The sequence below is a fragment of the Ranitomeya variabilis genome, chromosome 7, assembly GCF_051348905.1.
Source record: "Ranitomeya variabilis isolate aRanVar5 chromosome 7, aRanVar5.hap1, whole genome shotgun sequence".
Taxonomy (NCBI): domain Eukaryota; kingdom Metazoa; phylum Chordata; class Amphibia; order Anura; family Dendrobatidae; genus Ranitomeya; species Ranitomeya variabilis.
The window spans coordinates 221276542-221293384 of record NC_135238.1 but is presented as its reverse complement, the minus strand read 5'-3'; the positions used below and the strand labels follow the sequence as shown (position 1 = coordinate 221293384).

Sequence of the window (16843 nt, the reverse complement as noted above, 5' to 3'; positions counted from 1 at the left end):
AAAATGTTCCCCAAACAGCAAGAATTAGAAAGCCAAGTAAATCTAAAAGTAATAATAAATAAAAAAAAATGAATGGCTACAGAAACGCAGAGAGGCAAAGAAAACATAAAGTCTTCTCCTTTTTAATGGTGGCGGCCATGTAAGTATAAGGCTATGTGCCCACGTTGCGGATTAGGCTTAAGAATTTTTGGTGCGGATTCTGCATCTCTTGGCAGAACACGCAGGTGCGGATTTGTCGCGTTTTTTGTGCGGATTTACTGCAGATTTTGTGCGGATTTACTGCGTTTTTTACCCCTGCGGATTTCTATAATGGAATGGGTACAAAAACACTGCAGATCCGTAAAAAAGAAGTGACATACTACTTCTTTTGTTCCGCAGCGTTTCTGCACGGAATTTTCCACACCATTAGCATTACTGTAAATCACTTTGGAATCTGCAGCGTTTCTGCACCGCAAAAAACGCTGCAGATCCGCAGGAAATCCGCAACGTGTGCACATACCCTAATGCTGTAATAACGTCCCAATAAATAAATCGCTATAATGCACAGTGCCGGAGTCTTGTGCTTTAATTTGAGGATGGATATTCTCATTTTATTGTGTCACCATTGGGCAGAAAACTCTGGAGCAACAGATGGAAAGTCACCGAGAAGCGCACCAGAGGCAGCTGTCTCGCCTGCGCGATGAGATCGAAGAGAAGCAGAAGATGATCGATGACCTCAAAGAGTAAGTGCGGAGACGGCGGCACTATTATTGGGGTATTAATGGCGGCATTCCATGCGATAAACGGTCCTTCTTCATCTTGGCATCCAAAAGGAGAGCTAAACCTAGAAATGAAGGGTACAGGAAAACCGGATATAGTTGTGCCCCCATTATTTGTAGGAGGCAAATAACTTTGTAGAGACCCTGCGGAAAACATGAGGGTTAACACCTTACTTCCCAGTTCCATTTTTGGCTGGGAAGTGACTGGGGGGCGGGGCTTGGCCAACGGAACACTGCTGTACTGCAGGCAGGCCAGAGGGGAGAGGCTCCTGCTGCAGCCGATTATCTCATGCATGGTATTATAATGTTTTATAACTTATTTCTGCAGAGTTTGTGACCTTGACCACAATTACAAGACTCTTTGTCATACATGGGGCATCTGAGTTTTATATGGTGTCATGAAGTGGATTTCACTCTTTTTATTTAATTTTTTTTTTGCATCGCTTTTTATAGCCTCAACCAGAAGCTGCAGCTCCAGAAGGACAAACTGACCTCGGACTATGAGAAGCTGAAGGCTGAAGATGAGCAGAGAGAGATGGAACTGCAGAAACTCATGTAAGTGCCGTCTGGAGCCTCAGATCGAGACGTTTAGGCCAAACTCAGCCCTATAGTGGGGATAACGAAGGGAATGTCTGAGGAAGGGCCCCAGCCTTAAAAGAAATTGGCGGAGAAGTTCTGCAGTGCAGCCCCATTATACAACCACACTGCCTAGATACTGGATACCCGTGCTCCTGTCCTAGGTATTATGCTGCCCCTTCTGGTCGGGAGCGGTAGCGCATATCACTAGGAATGGAAAGTGATGATATTAATGCACGCGAGAAACAGGAAAAAAGTCAACGTTTGCCATCAGTAAAAGTTTACAGTCAGATGTATAAATTGTTAGGCTAGGGTCACATTGCGTTATGTGACCGCGTTTAACGGACTACGTTACACCGCGGCATAACGCGGTGTTAACGTAGTCCGTTAACGCCGCCATAGCCTGTAATGGTGAGCACGTCGCTAGCGCCCGCCCACATTGGGCGTGCGCTAGCGATGTCGCGTCATTTGAGTGACGGACCTCGGACGCTGCTTGCAGCGTCCGCGGCGCGCCCGAGGTCCGTTCCTCGCTAGTGCAGATCGGGGATCTGCGCTAGCGGGGACACCGAACGCGGACCCTAGGGAAGCATTGCGTTAGCGCAACCCGCTAGCGCTATGCGCTAAACGGATTGCCCTAACGCAATGTGAACCTAGCCTTACTCGGGTATAAAATGTAGAGAGGGTTTTTCCCCATAGGTGAAGCGAATGGTGGTATTATATGATCTAGACTGCTATACTGGGTGATTGCCCGTGTCTTATATCCATAGGGAGCTTAATGAGAAGAGGGAGCAATCACGGGAAGATCTCAAAGGCCTGGAGGAGACGGTGGTATGTAACATGCAATTACTTCTCACTACACCCCTCCTTCCCCAGTACAGGCCCGAGGTTCTTCCCCCATTAGTCACATCAGGGCAGCTTCTATTTTCCAGATAAACGCATTAGTCACTTTCCCCATTATACAAATTACAGCCCAATTCTCCAGTATAAGCCCTACATTACTTTCCCTATTGGTCACATTGTTTTCCCCCATTAGTTACATCAGGGAAACTTCCATTTTCCTAGTACAGGGCTTTTATGACTTCCCCAATTAATCACATTTGGGCAAGTTCCATTTCTCCTGTACAGGCCCTGCCTCACTTTCTAATATTAGGTAACTTTCCATCTCTCCAATACATGCCCTCCCTTGATTTCCCCTGTTAGGTACTTCTGTTTCCCTAGTACAGACCCTACATCATTACCCCCATTAGTCACATCAGGGTAACTTTCTATTTCTCCAATACTTGTATTATCTCAATTTCCCCGTTAGTCATATCAAACCAACTCCCCATTTTCCGAGTACAATATACCATATATATATACGGTGTATATATATATATATATATATATATATATATATATATATATATATATATATATATATATATATACACAATAAGTCACACCCCCCCCCCCCATTAGTTACCTCAAGGCAACTCCCTATTGCCCTAGTATAAACTCTACAGCATTCCCCTATTAGTCACATCAGGGCAATTAATTGCTTAGTACAGGCCCTATATTGTTCCCCCATTAGTCACATCAGTGCAGCTCCCCATTTGCCCAGTACACACTATGTATAAATCATGTGACCCATTAGTTACATCAGGGTAACTCCCTATTACAGGCCCTACATCATCACCCCCATTAGTCACATCAGTGCAGCTCCCCATTTGCCCAGTACACACTATGTATAAATCATGTGACCCATTAGTTACATCAGGGTAACTCCCTATTACAGGCCCTACATCATCACCCCCATTAGTCACATCAGTGCAGCTCCCCATTTGCCCAGTACACACTATGTATAAATCATGTGTACAACTGTCCTAGCAATAAACTGTAGGGGAGTATATAGCAAGACTACCAAACAAAAAACCTTACCCCTTAAAACCATCAATCTTTATTAATATTCATATATAATACCAAACAATTCAAAAAACTAGATAAAACATCCTATAGGGACTCCATATACCAGGGACCAGGGATACAACCTAGGAAAGTCGTCTTGTACAGACGGTACAATCTGATGTCCTTCCTACCAGCGGAGGTTGGCACCCTAAATATACGATGAGGCGCCCCCGCTCCTCGACGGCTGTCCCTTATATCCCTGGGTAGTCCCTACCAAACTAATAAACACAGACAAGACGTACCCACAAATGGATCAGATTAGATCCATAATAAATACATAAAGCACTATTGTGTATATGCTAACCACTAGCTATCACTGAACCTACCAAATTGCAGGCTTTAATATCACTATAGTGATGCTATGTAATGTAACAAGGCTCAAACAAGCCTAAATAAACCGAGGCTGTCCTATATGAATAAACCAAAAAGGTTATTGCAACAGCTTACAATTGTTCCTTCTAGATAATACTAGATCTGGACTATCTTTCTACGTTACATAAACAGGTTAACTATACCTCCCATTAGCATAATTGAAGGAGTATGTCCATATCAAAACAATATTAACTTATGCCTAGGTGAATAAAGTGCTTAGTGTACCAATCATGCACAATATACTACAAAAGTCATAACTCATGTGAATAGTTTACTTAGCTCTTTGCTCCTCGGGTATTCCCTTTGAGCATCCATGTGAATACAACGGCTCACGCTGCGGGGGCGCTTCATCGTATATTTAGGGTGCCAGATTTCAGGGCCTATTAGGGCCAGCAGAGGTATACTATATCCAACAATATTTTTCTTTTTTCAATATTTTTTCATTCTTGATGAGTTTTTCTGGTTATTTTTTCAATTTTTTTCGGTTTTTTTACACTTGCGTTGGTTTTGGTATCATTGAAATACCGTCTGTACAAGACGACTTTCCTAGGTTGTATCCCTGATCCCTGGTATATGGAGTCCCTATAGGGTGTTTTATCTAGTTTTTTGAATTGTTTGGTATTATATATGAATATTAATAAAGATTGATGGTTTTAAGGGGTAAGGTATAAATCATGTGCCCCATTAGTTATATCAGGGTAACTCCCTATCACAGGCCCTACATCATTCCCCCTATTAGTCACATCAGTGCAGCTCCCCATTTGCCCAGTACACACTATGTATAAATCATGTGCCTCATTAGTTACATCAGGGTAACTCCCTATCACAGGCCCTACATCATCCCCCCCATTAGTCACATCAGGGCAGCTCCCCATTTGCCCAGTACACACTATGTATAAATCATGTGCCTCATTAGTTACATCAGGGTAACTCCCTATCACAGGCCCTACATCATCCCCCCCATTAGTCACATCAGGGCAGCTCCCCATTTGCCCAGTACACACTATGTATAAATCATGTGCCTCATTAGTTACATCAGGGTAACTCCCTATCACAGGCCCTACATCATTCCCCCCATTAGTCACATCAGTGCAGCTCCCCATTTGCCCAGTACACACTATGTATAAATCATGTGCCCCATTAGTTACATCAGGGTAACTTCCTATCACAGGCCCTACATCATTCCCCCCATTAGTCACATCAGTGCAGCTCCCCATTTGCCCAGTACACACTATGTATAAATCATGTGCCCCATTAGTTACATCAGGGTAACTTCCTATCACAGGCCCTACATCATTCCCCCCATTAGTCACATCAGGGCAGCTCCCCGTTTTCCCTCTCTTAATATGCTCTTACTATGTAATAATCCCAGAGCGTCTGACTGTCTTTCCTCTGTAGGCTCGGGAACTCCAGACGTTACACAACCTGCGCAGACTCTTTGTTCAGGATCTCACCACCAGAGTGAAGAAGGTTTGTGTTTTCCACCATATTTTCCATTTGCCATCAATGTCAAAGTCCCAAAACCCCTAAAGAAAAATGCAGCGAGTTTACGGGCGACCCCACAGAGAATGCAAAATCCTAATATTGAGGTGTATTTAGCCCATTAACAAACTCCGCTCCAACAGAAACTCGACTCTGCTACAACCACACATAAAATTCCATGCAAGTGAACGGGAGCTGCACTTCTATAGTGTTTGGCCTTGTTCACACTGTGGGGGGGGGGGTTTATTCTAAAATTGTGATTTTCTTCATTTTTCTGGCCATTGGCCGTGCAGTGTGAGCGGCCGGCACTGTCCTTACATGGCCGCTGTCTCCGCTCTTCATCATGACAGCCATGAGTGTTGGTTTTCTGCTCCTTTCTTCTGCTGGATTAAGCTCTTGCTGTGTTTGCAGAGCGTGGAGTTGGACAGTGATGACGCCGGGGGGAGCGCTGCGCAGAAACAGAAGATCTCCTTCTTGGAGAACAATCTGGAGCAGCTGACAAAAGTTCACAAACAGGTGAGAGCTGAGTGCCGCTGACTGACGAGCTGTTACACGCGATGATCCGCAGCGCAGCACATCTAGGCGCGCGTACATGGTACGTCCACTAGGTGTCGCCAGTCCAGAAAGCAACGCAGATCAGTATTGCAGCCGACCCTTACCTTAAAGCCAGGGGTGAGGACTCTTTTTTTTCTACCAAGGCCCATTTAGATATTTCTACCATCATTGATTTTTTTTTTCTTTTATGATGTTTACTGATCTGGTTCATATATGGAGTGATTTGAACTATTTTGGGGTTTTTTTCCTTTTTTTTTCTTCTTTTCATTTTTATTGTTAGTTGAAGCTGCGATTGTCTGATCTCTTGTGTTATATACAGCAATATCACAGCATTGCTGCATGTCATAAAAAACACGGTCTCTTTTGAAGCCCGGACACACGAGCAGTATACCTACAGAAATCAGATTCATCTCTGGCCCCTTATTTACCATATTTTGCCCTGCAAGTTTTGGACGTGTCGACACTACGAGACTGCCCCGCACGCGTCGATGCCACGAGACTGCCCCACGCGCGTCGTGTCCTCTCCTGTGAATTTCTTGGCTTTTTCTTACAGCTAGTCCGTGATAACGCAGATCTGCGCTGTGAACTTCCCAAGCTGGAGAAACGTCTTCGGGCCACAGCTGAGCGGGTTAAGGCTTTGGAAGGCGCTCTAAAGGAAGCCAAAGAGAACGCCATGAGGGACCGCAAGCGATACCAGCAGGAGGTGGACCGCATCAAGGAAGCTGTGAGGGCGAAGAACATGGCGCGGAGAGTGCACACGGCCCAGATTGGTGAGCACCGACGCCGCAAACCCGTGGTAACACCAAGATCTATCACTGAGCAGATCTCACTCTGACCGTAGATGGCGGATTTATGTCGTTGTGATCGGAGGCGGAAATAAGTATCAGCAATAACTATTGTACCCGTTGTTGCTTTCCTGGGCGGTGACGTCGGCAGCTCGACTTTGTGATAATTAGACGCTTTCGTGTTTTATTCTAGCAAAACCAATTCGTCCCGGACATTACCCAGCATCCTCTCCTACCGCTGTACACGCCATCCGAGGAGGCGGCTCCGTGCATTCATCTTACTACCATCACTCAAAATAAAGGACAAGTAGGTCTACGGGTCCCATCCATTATTGCATTTGCGGCTTTTCTTGTCTTGTTTTGGGCGGTTTTCGTCTTTGTTTTTCATTTGCGCCTAATTCTTCCTTTAATTTTTAACATTTTTAAAAACCGTTTTATTTGTTTTTATCTTTTTAGAATATATATAAAAAAATTATTTACATATATGTATATATAGATATATATATATATATATATATATATATATATATATATATATATATATATAATTATAATATAAATTTTTGTCACCGTAGAGGTATGTTCTGTACACACTGAATATTTGCCACAATTTATCAGAACATGCGACTTTTTGCTCTAAAAGGTCACAAAAACTATTAAATACCAAAATAATTACCATTTTTATGTTTTGCAAAATGAATGAAATGTGATTATTGGTGATTATTGAGCAACAAGAAAACAAATGATGAATCGGGCCCTAGGTGTCTGAAATGTCAACCATTAGGGTTATCTAGTCATAGCTACTACTTCACCTTCATAAAGGTATTCTAGTCAGGAGCTGCACTCACAATTCTGCAGTTTTGGAACTAAACTCTCCGGACCATGTGTATAGTTTTACTCCAGGCACCAAGGTATATTATATAGGGAAACTATACAAATACATACAGTACATATACCCGTACCATACATATATACATAAATACAAACACCTAAGCATACGCACACACTAGAGCTGAGCGTTGCAGCTGTGTGTGACGACAGTCTTGCTGACTGTTTCCTTTGGCAATCAACAGGACTGTGATTGCATATCTGCAGTATAATAAATGTCATTTAGGATCTGTACTACATGGATAAATCAGGCATTTATTAAGTCACACAACTTTGTATGTAGATTATATATGAACTGTAAAATGGTGCCAAAAGAGGATATCAGTCTCGCCCACCTTAACTCTTTTACACCACATATGACCACTAGGCGGCAGGATTGCTTAAAGTTTTTTCATGTTATGCCTTTAAAGGGGTTGTCGGGTCACTTTATGTGACTACAGACTTGTAAATCCCCACATCGTGCGCACTGTGTGCTGTGACGATTCTCCAGTGATGGCGGTGGGCGCGTAACTGCAAGTATGTGATTTCCATACGTGCGGTCACGTGCTAACTAGACTGTGTCTGGCCTAGCTCAATGCAAGTGTATTGCGGTGATACTGTCTAGTCGGAATGTGGCCAAAAGTAGCTGATGACCGGACAACCCGTTTTATTAAAAGGTGTAGATGGGTTTCTCAGAAGCGTAATCTGTGAGCCAGCATTTTAACATTAAATGGAATCTTTCAGTAGATTTTTGCTACCCCATCTGAGAGCAGTAAAATGTAGGGGCAGAAGCCCTGATTCCAACGATGTGTCACTAACTGGGCTGCTTGCTACAATTTTGATACATTCCTTGTTTTATCTGCTGCAGATCTAGCATCTCTCTGAATGCTGACTTCTGTAAAACCCCACCCACATCACCGATTGGCTGCTTTTTGTGTAATTGTCAGAAGGCTGCCAATCAGTGGTGGGGGCAGGGTTGTACAGAGCTCATGAATATGGAGGACTACCTGTCAGCAGGTTTACTAGTCCTCTAGTGATAATCTCCAGCTGATAAAACTGCGATTTTATCAAAACTACAGCAAGCAGCCCAGTAAGTGATACATCACTGGAATCAGGGTCTCAATCTCTACATCATGCTGCTCTCAGGTTAATTGGCAAAAACCTGTTGAAAGGTTCTCTTTAGTAAGTAATTCTGTTACTTGATGCAAAATTAATAAATAATTTATTGTGGTATTGGCCAATTTCAAGGGATATGAAGCCTTAAAAGGAATAAGAGGGTCTGTAGGGTCTAATCTTTCCAGAACTAATGTTGCCCATATTTCTGGACTGTATATGATGTTGCAGCTCTGCGACATTCACTTGAATGGATTTGAGCTGTAATTTCGATAGTGTTCTCTGTTATCAGCCATATCTAATGATTTTCAGTGGGATAAATAAACGGCCAGTACCTTGCCCCCATGGTGTGCAGGTGTGACTTCAGGTGAGGTTTACGGTCCCTGAGGCTCAGCCGTATCTGGCAGTTACCTGAATCCCCCTGGCTATGACCTCCTCGTCCATTGTGCGCCCTGGACCTTGTCTATCACATGCAGATCTCAGGTCACTGGCCGGAGGGCTTCCTTATTAATTCTCCCTGGGGGAAGGAGTTTGGATTAGTAATTGCTCAGTGCAATCTCTGATGGCTGCCTGGTTAATGTTTAGCTGTAATAACCAGACAGACGCCTCTACGGGGACACGGAAAATGTGTTACTCGCACAGGAGCACAGTGGGGTGCGGAGACCCCAAAAGCCTATGCTCCATCACAGTCACACTCACTGACTCTGGCGTCCAACAAGTATGGAGCCAAGATGGATCTCCTGTTCACAGATCCTAGCAGTAAGGGCGCTATTAGAGGGGTATTTACCGACACTGCAGGAGCGCAGCGGGTATGTTCCAGATATTCTCTGAAGCCACCCGGATATGTAGCGAACGGCGGCCACAGACTGGCAGGAGCCAGAGATCAGAGTGTCCCTCACCCACACGATGTGCTCCCCGCTGGACTCCTCCAGTGTCGGTGTGAGATGGCGAGCGTTGTCAATCAAGCTCAAGGACAGTGCTAGATACAGAGGGCGGAACTGTGCACCGAGACCTTGGTCACACCAAGGGTGCACTGAGGCGCCCTCATTTACAGAAGGATTAAAAGTGCAACTTCACCGCTAAAACTTGTATTATAGGTATGTTTCTTATCAGTTCCCTAAATACTGTAGATGTTTAAGTAGCAGAATTTGCAATTTAAGCGCCTTTAAAGCAAAAGAAATCAACAAAAATTAGGCTCTGTTGGGGCATATATAAGGGTTTAAGAGACGCTGAATCCAAACTCGCTACATTGTTGCCACCGCGGAATTTTCCTTCTTTCCTCTCATCTTGCATGGTCTATATTATATACATTGAATCCATTGGAGATCTCGGACAGCGGCTTTTACCTCTGTCCATAATGAAACCTGCTTTCTGTCTCCCAACAGATGAGAAGATCATCGCTAAGCATGTGGCGCCTCCAACTTCACGCTCGCCGGTCGTACACATGTCGTCGCACCTTTCTGAGCTCTTTACAATCATGAAAACCAGCCCTGACTCTCACACTTCCTCCAGCTTCGTCCATGTTCAGAGTCGTGCTTCTCTCCGCCTATGTAATGTATAGAACATGTTCATTTCCACAATTCTGCCGCTGTGACCTTAAGTAACCGGCTGTACCGCCAATTTAGGTGCTGTTGATTTGTTCCATATTTGCTTTCGGGGTGAAGTATTTACCCTCTGATGGGCTCGGAAGGCCTAATAATTGGGTCATAAAATAATATACTAGTCTTCTCCTAGATTCAATAATAACCTTTGGGGAAAGGTTCTTACTTAATTGTATGCATTTTAGGCTAAAAAAATCGTTTGTGCCATTGGGTTTAGTTAAAAATGTTTGCCTCCCATTGCCTCTTGTTACACTGTATTAAAGGCTGTAGAATGAGTTAACTGAGAATCTGTCAGTGAGATGAGATTGATCAGCTTGTAATATTTTTATCTTTTTTTTTTTTTAACTCCTTTCAGCTGACCACAGACCACATCAAGGTTAAAGAGCTTATAAAAGACTTATTGTAACATTTTTTTAATGAAACCTGATTGTAAAAATGATTTGGGGCTGTGGAAATAGCAGAGCGCAGCGCTTGGCAGTCCCATAGGAAATGAATGGCGCACGGGTCAAGCATGTGTATTATGCTTATATTTTTAACTGGGATAAAAGTGCCCCGTTCTGCTTATTGGTGCGGTCCCCAGCGGTCGGACCTCCAACGATTTAAAAAGTTATCATTTACCTTGTGGATAAGTGATATAATAGTTTTAACTGGACTTCCCCTTTAAATCCCCTTTTTTGGGCTTTTACATTTTTTTGCTGTTTTTTTTTTTTTTTTTTTTCGTTACACTTTCAACTTTGATGTGGTCTATGGTCATAAATCAGTCAAGAGACTTCCAAAAAAAAGAGAGATCTACAAGCTCTCTTTTAAGACTGTCAGAACAACGTCACTTTTGGATTCTCGGTTAAATCATTCTGCAGGAACTATAGAAACGGTGCAAAATTATTAATGAAACCCAACTGCGAAAATTATTTTTAGACCCAAATCATGCATTTAAGTAAAAAAAAAAAATTAATAATTGTCCCCTTTAAGCTAACAATTAAATGGCTGCAGAAATCTCAGAACCTGGCACCTTTTACAGTTGTTTACAATGAGTTAATATTGTAACCGACGTAAGGATGTGTTAAAGTGGAGGACGGCGGACGATTTTATGGGCAACCCCATCTTTATCAGCCAAACATCATAATAGCGACTCACAGCCATGGAACCTCCGATATAGATTCGCGGTCACAGCGTGATACTTTTATTTATTAATTTTCCAAGCACATTGCAAAAGAGATATGAATGTATCCATCGAGCCCTTTACTAGGGGACGCCTGATACCATTTACATTTGCAAAGATGACTTTTATGCCTTCTTTCTAACCCTTATGTGCCAGTTTAAATTAAAAAAAAAACACAAAAAAAGTTTCCTAAACAAGTAACTGCCAACACTAGAGTCCGTGTCTTTACCTACAGAACTTAGGACTTATATTAGACCGTTTGCAGTGAAAGAAGTGGAAACTGGTGGAAGGGTTAGTCCTGTACTATATGCTCTTGGTCTACAATATTCTAATAATTTCTTGTATTTTTCTTTTTTTTTTTTTTTTTTTATTTGTTTTGAATTTTTTGTGAATATTTTCATTTTTTTTTATATTAATTTCTAATGTAAATTAAGCTTACACTACATATAAAGCAGGTACAAGTCTACCCCATGACGTTATAAGAGGGGAAATGTAATTATATATATTTTCTTTTTTTTTTTAAATGAAAACACTCTCCTTCTACTACCCCCCCCTAGCCATTAAAAATTTTAATTGGGTGCTCCGGGACTACAAGAAAGATCCTTAGGATTAAGCTTGCACTTAAATGTCAGCCAACCCACCAATTCCAATTTCGTAGGGATGGGACGGCCATCTAATGTGTTGAGGGGCCTCCAGACTTTAACCCAACAAATAATGTTGCGATCCGACCTGTTGAATTTCAGCAGCTGATCCTTTTGTTTGACAGGAAGATGAGCCGATGGCAGATTATTCAGACAGCGGCTCTCTCATAAGGAGCGCCGAGTTTCATTTGTATGGGAGAGTCGAGGAAGAGAACTAAAATGTGTTTGGGGGGGCTTTATGGATCCGAATCTCAGCATCCCCAACATTCAACTGATTGAAAGAGATTCAGTGCGTCAGAGAGACACGGCTCCTTATGTCAAAGTACAGAGCTGCTCCTGGATGCTGCCCCATCAGTCTGCTAATTATCAGAGATACTGAAGATAGGCCATCAATTTTGTAGTCCCTTTAAGGAGGACTTTTGCACCAGATTTTAAAATTAGAACTGAGCACCTCTTCCAATTGGCGCTTCTCCACTGATTCTGGAACCGTTTTTCTTTTTCTTCTGTGCCCATCCGTTCCAAAGTTACGCCCTCCCATAATAATGGTGTCAACTTCCTCTTCTACCACAGAACTTCTCTGTGATCGTTTGCTTTTTCTTCTCTTGTCCCTGGCCAATCAAAGCACGGCCACGCCCACAGAGAAACCCTGTGGTACACGCCCACCCAAATGTAGGGAAAATTCATACTTTTTATTACCGGGGGTCATAACTTTGGAACGGAGGGGCCCAGAAGAAAAAGAAAAACTGTTCCAGAATCAGTGGAGTAGTGGCAATTGAAGCAGTTACTCAGTATAAATTTAAAAAATCCAGTGAAAGTTCCCCTTTAAGGAACAAATATCTGATGTAGAAACCTTAATCGTTTTCACTTGGGTAGTTGTATTGCTAAATTCTAAAGAATATTTTTTATTCTTAAATAATTTATTTTATTTTTTTAATAATCTTTATATAATAATATTTTTTAAATATTGCTGCTCTGGATGCGGCTTATCTCCCCTGAAAACAAAAGTATCAGCCATATGAAATTTTATCTGTATGATCCTTTTCTTCCATGACATTTTCTATTTCTATCGGGGGATAGTCGCGAGACACCCCACCCCCCATAGAAGTTAGATATTCGACCAGTCTGGCCAAAGTCGACGGGTTCAGTCTACTTTTATCTGATGTGTATGTGGGGCCTTAAATTTGCTTCCTTAGAACCGCATAAGGACTCGGGGCATTTGCCACCATACTACGGACCTCCGAACCCGGCCTAAGAATTCGGTTTGTGGTCTATTAAAAAGGCAACTCTGATATTTCACCATTGATGCTAGTATCTGATCAGCCAGTCAGATTTTCTGGTTCATCGTGAAATATTTTTCAGAGTTGGAAATTCATCGAGTTGAACAGAAGTATAAAAGTAAAGTTGGGTTTTCCTAAAGACAACACCTACAGGTTGTGTCTGGTATTGCAGATCCGCTCACTTCTACTGGTAGCGGTGGACATGACATCACGCACCGCACTCCTATTCAGAAGTGAGCGGAGTCCAAATATCCCTTTAAATAGAGCCAAACTGCAGTACTACACACAACCTATGGAGTGGCGCTCTTTTTGTAAAGAACAATCCTGGACAAAACCTTTTTAAGCCAAGAATTTAATCCTCATAAACTGTTACCGTAACAAACTTAAGTCAACTCTTTAAAATGCGTTCACTTTTTAAATATTGCAAGAAGTTATGGGTATTTATCAAACACTTCCAAGCCATTTTTTTCCAGAATTTCTTTAAGAAAAAAATAAAAATAAAATGTTTACCTTTTTTTAAAATTATTTATTTTAATTATTTATTATAAATTTAATCTATTTCAAATGACTTTATCCGCTCACACTGTAATTACAAAATCTGTTTAATTTTCTATTTTTTTGTGTATTTAATTTTTTAAATGTATATATGTTTTGTTTTCTTAGAAACAAACTTTTTTTTTCCCCCAATATTCATCGTTTGGAATAGATGAAGAAGCTTTTTGTAGCGCTTTACATGTCCGATTGTGATTGTGTCACATGTATGTGTATCGTAGCATTCATTTTAGGGAATAAAATAAAGGAAACGTCATTTTCAGATTTGAAGATCTAAAGTAAGGAAACATCAGAAAGTCGCTCTATAAAGAACTTTTTTTTTTTTTGCATTTTGCCGACAGATTTATCTGTAACTAATTTCATACTATTCTGGCTGCAGAGGGTCTTGCAGGAATCCCCCCCAGGATATGACTCCAGCTCTTACTATGACAGATGTATGATACACTGGCAGATTGCATGATATTTTATCTGAAAATGTCAAACTAAAAAAATTAATAAAATTGAATTACAGTTTACATCCTGCGTCAGGCCCTTCTTCCAATAAATTATGGGTTGAAAGCACGAAATAGAAAATTTATTGCTGATGTGACTGATCCTGGTGACATGTTCCTACATAACAAGGCTCTAATGTTATTTTTCAGGTGTGTGACTGACAAATCAGAAATATCCCTTCCCCCATAATCTCATCTATGTCACATATCTCCGGAGATCTCAAACTTACACATTACCCAAACTAGACCACCTGAACTAATACGGACCCCAGATGAGACTTCCTAAACGAATACCAACCTCAGATCAGACTACATAAACTAATAACCAGAATTACTAGACTAATACGAAGCCCAGACGAGACTCGCTAAATTAATACCGACCCCAGGCGAGACTCGCTAAATTAATACCGACCCCAGACGAGACTCGCTAAATTAATACTGACCCCAGACGAGACTCGCTAAATTAATACCGACCCCTGACGAGACTCGCTAAATTAATACCGACCCCAGACGAGACTCGCTAAATTAATACCGACCCCAGACGAGACTCGCTAAATTAATACCGACCGCAGACGAGACTCGCTAAATTTATACTGACCCCAGACGAGACTCGCTAAATTAATACCGACCCCAGACGACTCGCTAAATTAATACCGACCGCAGACGAGACTCGCTAAATTAATACCGACCCCAGACGAGACTCGCTAAATTAATACCGACCCCAGACGAGACTCGCTAAATTAATACCGACCCCAGACGAGACTCGCTAAATTAATACCGACCGCAGACGAGACTCGCTAAATTAATACCGACCCCAGACGAGACTCGCTAAATTAATACCGACCCCAGACGAGACTCGCTAAATTAATACCGACCCCTGACGAGACTCGCTAAATGAATACCGACCCCAGACGAGACTCGCTAAATTAACACCGACACCAGACGAGACTCGCTAAATTAATACCGACCCCTGACGACAGTGGCGTATCTAGGGGGGGGCAGCTGGGGCATGTGCCCCGGGCGCAGCCGGCAGGGGGGCGCAGTCGGGCCGCCTAAAGCGGCGGTCCGCAGTGTCTCCCCCGGCGGCTGCATTCTGCCACCCCCCGCACTGGGAGTCAGCTGTTCTCTGTGCCGACTGTCAAGCTGACAGCCGGCACAGAGAAGCTGCAGCGCGCCGGCTCCCAGTGTTCAATTGTACTCGTATCTGTGATGCGAGTACAATTGAAGCTCTGACTGCCGGGTCAGAGCGATGCCAGCAGCGTGATCAGGTCATGTGATCACGCTGCTGACGTCACTCACCTGCGCGGCAGAGCAGGAGACACAGAGCGGTGGTAAGTGCTCCAGTGGAGCTGAAGACACCGAAAGTGCAGGGGGGGATTTACTGTGAGTGGGGATGGGGGGCATATATTGTGGGGGGGTTTAATGTGAGTGGGAATGGGGGGCATATATTGTGGGGGGGATTTACTGTGAGTGGGGATGGGGGGCATATATTGTGGGGGGGATTTACTGTGAGTGGGGATGGGGGGCATATATTGTGGGGGGGATTTACTGTGAGGGGGAATGGGGGGCATATATTGTGGGGGGGATTTACTGTGAGGGGGAATGGGGGGCATATATTGTGGGGGGGACTTACTGTGAGGGGGAATGGGGGGCATATATTGTGGGGAGGGATTTACTGTGAGGGGGAATGGGGGGCATATATTGTGGGGGGGATTTACTGTGAGTGGGGATGGGGGGCATATATTGTGGGGGGGATTTACTGTGAGTGGGGATGGGGGGCATATATTGTGGGGGGGATTTACTGTGAGTGGGGATGGGGGGCATATATTGTGGGGGGATTTACTGTGAGTGGGGATGGGGGGCATATATTTTGGAAGGATTTACTGTGAGTGGGGATGGGGGGGATTTACTGTGAGGGGATGGGGGGCATATATTGTGGGGGGGATTTACTGTGAGTGGGGATGGGGGGCATATATTGTGGGGGGGATTTACTGTGAGTGGGGATGGGGGGCATATATTGTGGGGGGGATTTACTGTGAGTGGGGATGGGGGGCATATATTGTGGGGGGATTTACTGTGAGTGGGGATGGGGGGCATATATTTTGGAAGGATTTACTGTGAGTGGGGATGGGGGGGATTTACTGTGAGGGGATGGGGGGCATATATTGTGGGGGGGATTTACTGTGAGGGGATGGGGGGCATATATTGTGGGGGGGATTTACTGTGAGTGGGGATGGGGGGCATATATTGTGGGGGGATTTACTGTGAGTGGGGATGGGGGGCATATATTTTGGAAGGATTTACTGTGAGTGGGAATGGGGGGGATTTACTGTGAGGGGGAATGGGGGGGCATATATTGTGGGGGGGATTTACTGTGAGTGGGGATGGGGGGCATATATTGTGGGGGGGATTTACTGTGAGTGGGAATGGGGGGCATATATTGTGGGGGGGTTTAATGTGAGTGGGAATGGGGGGCATATATTGTGGGAGGGATTTACTGTGAGGGGGAATGGGGGGCATATATTGTGGGGGGGATTTACTGTGAGTGGGGATGGGGGGCATATATTTTGGAAGGATTTACTGTGAGTGGGAATGGGGGGGATTTACTGTGAGGGGATGGGGGGCATATATTGTGGGGGGGATTTACTGTGAGTGGGAATGGGGGGGATT

The 16843-nt window shown here is 43.5% G+C and overlaps 1 protein-coding gene across 2 annotated transcripts in view; it reads left to right on the top strand.

Annotated features, from left to right (window-relative positions):
• Positions 1-11376, top strand: part of KIF5C (kinesin family member 5C) — a 38963-nt gene extending 27587 nt beyond the window's left edge. The window contains exons 19-26 of one of the 2 annotated variants that reach the window (XM_077272996.1): positions 613-722; positions 1212-1313; positions 2102-2162; positions 5049-5120; positions 5544-5648; positions 6241-6457; positions 6666-6779; positions 9838-11376. In XM_077272996.1, coding sequence (XP_077129111.1) covers positions 613-722; positions 1212-1313; positions 2102-2162; positions 5049-5120; positions 5544-5648; positions 6241-6457; positions 6666-6772 — 774 coding nt within the window. In that variant the 3' untranslated portion in view covers positions 6773-6779; positions 9838-11376. The remainder of the gene's footprint in view (positions 1-612; positions 723-1211; positions 1314-2101; positions 2163-5048; positions 5121-5543; positions 5649-6240; positions 6458-6665; positions 6780-9837) is intronic. The other variant, XM_077272997.1, reaches the window with a different exon arrangement.
• Positions 11377-16843: the final 5467 nt, after the last annotated feature.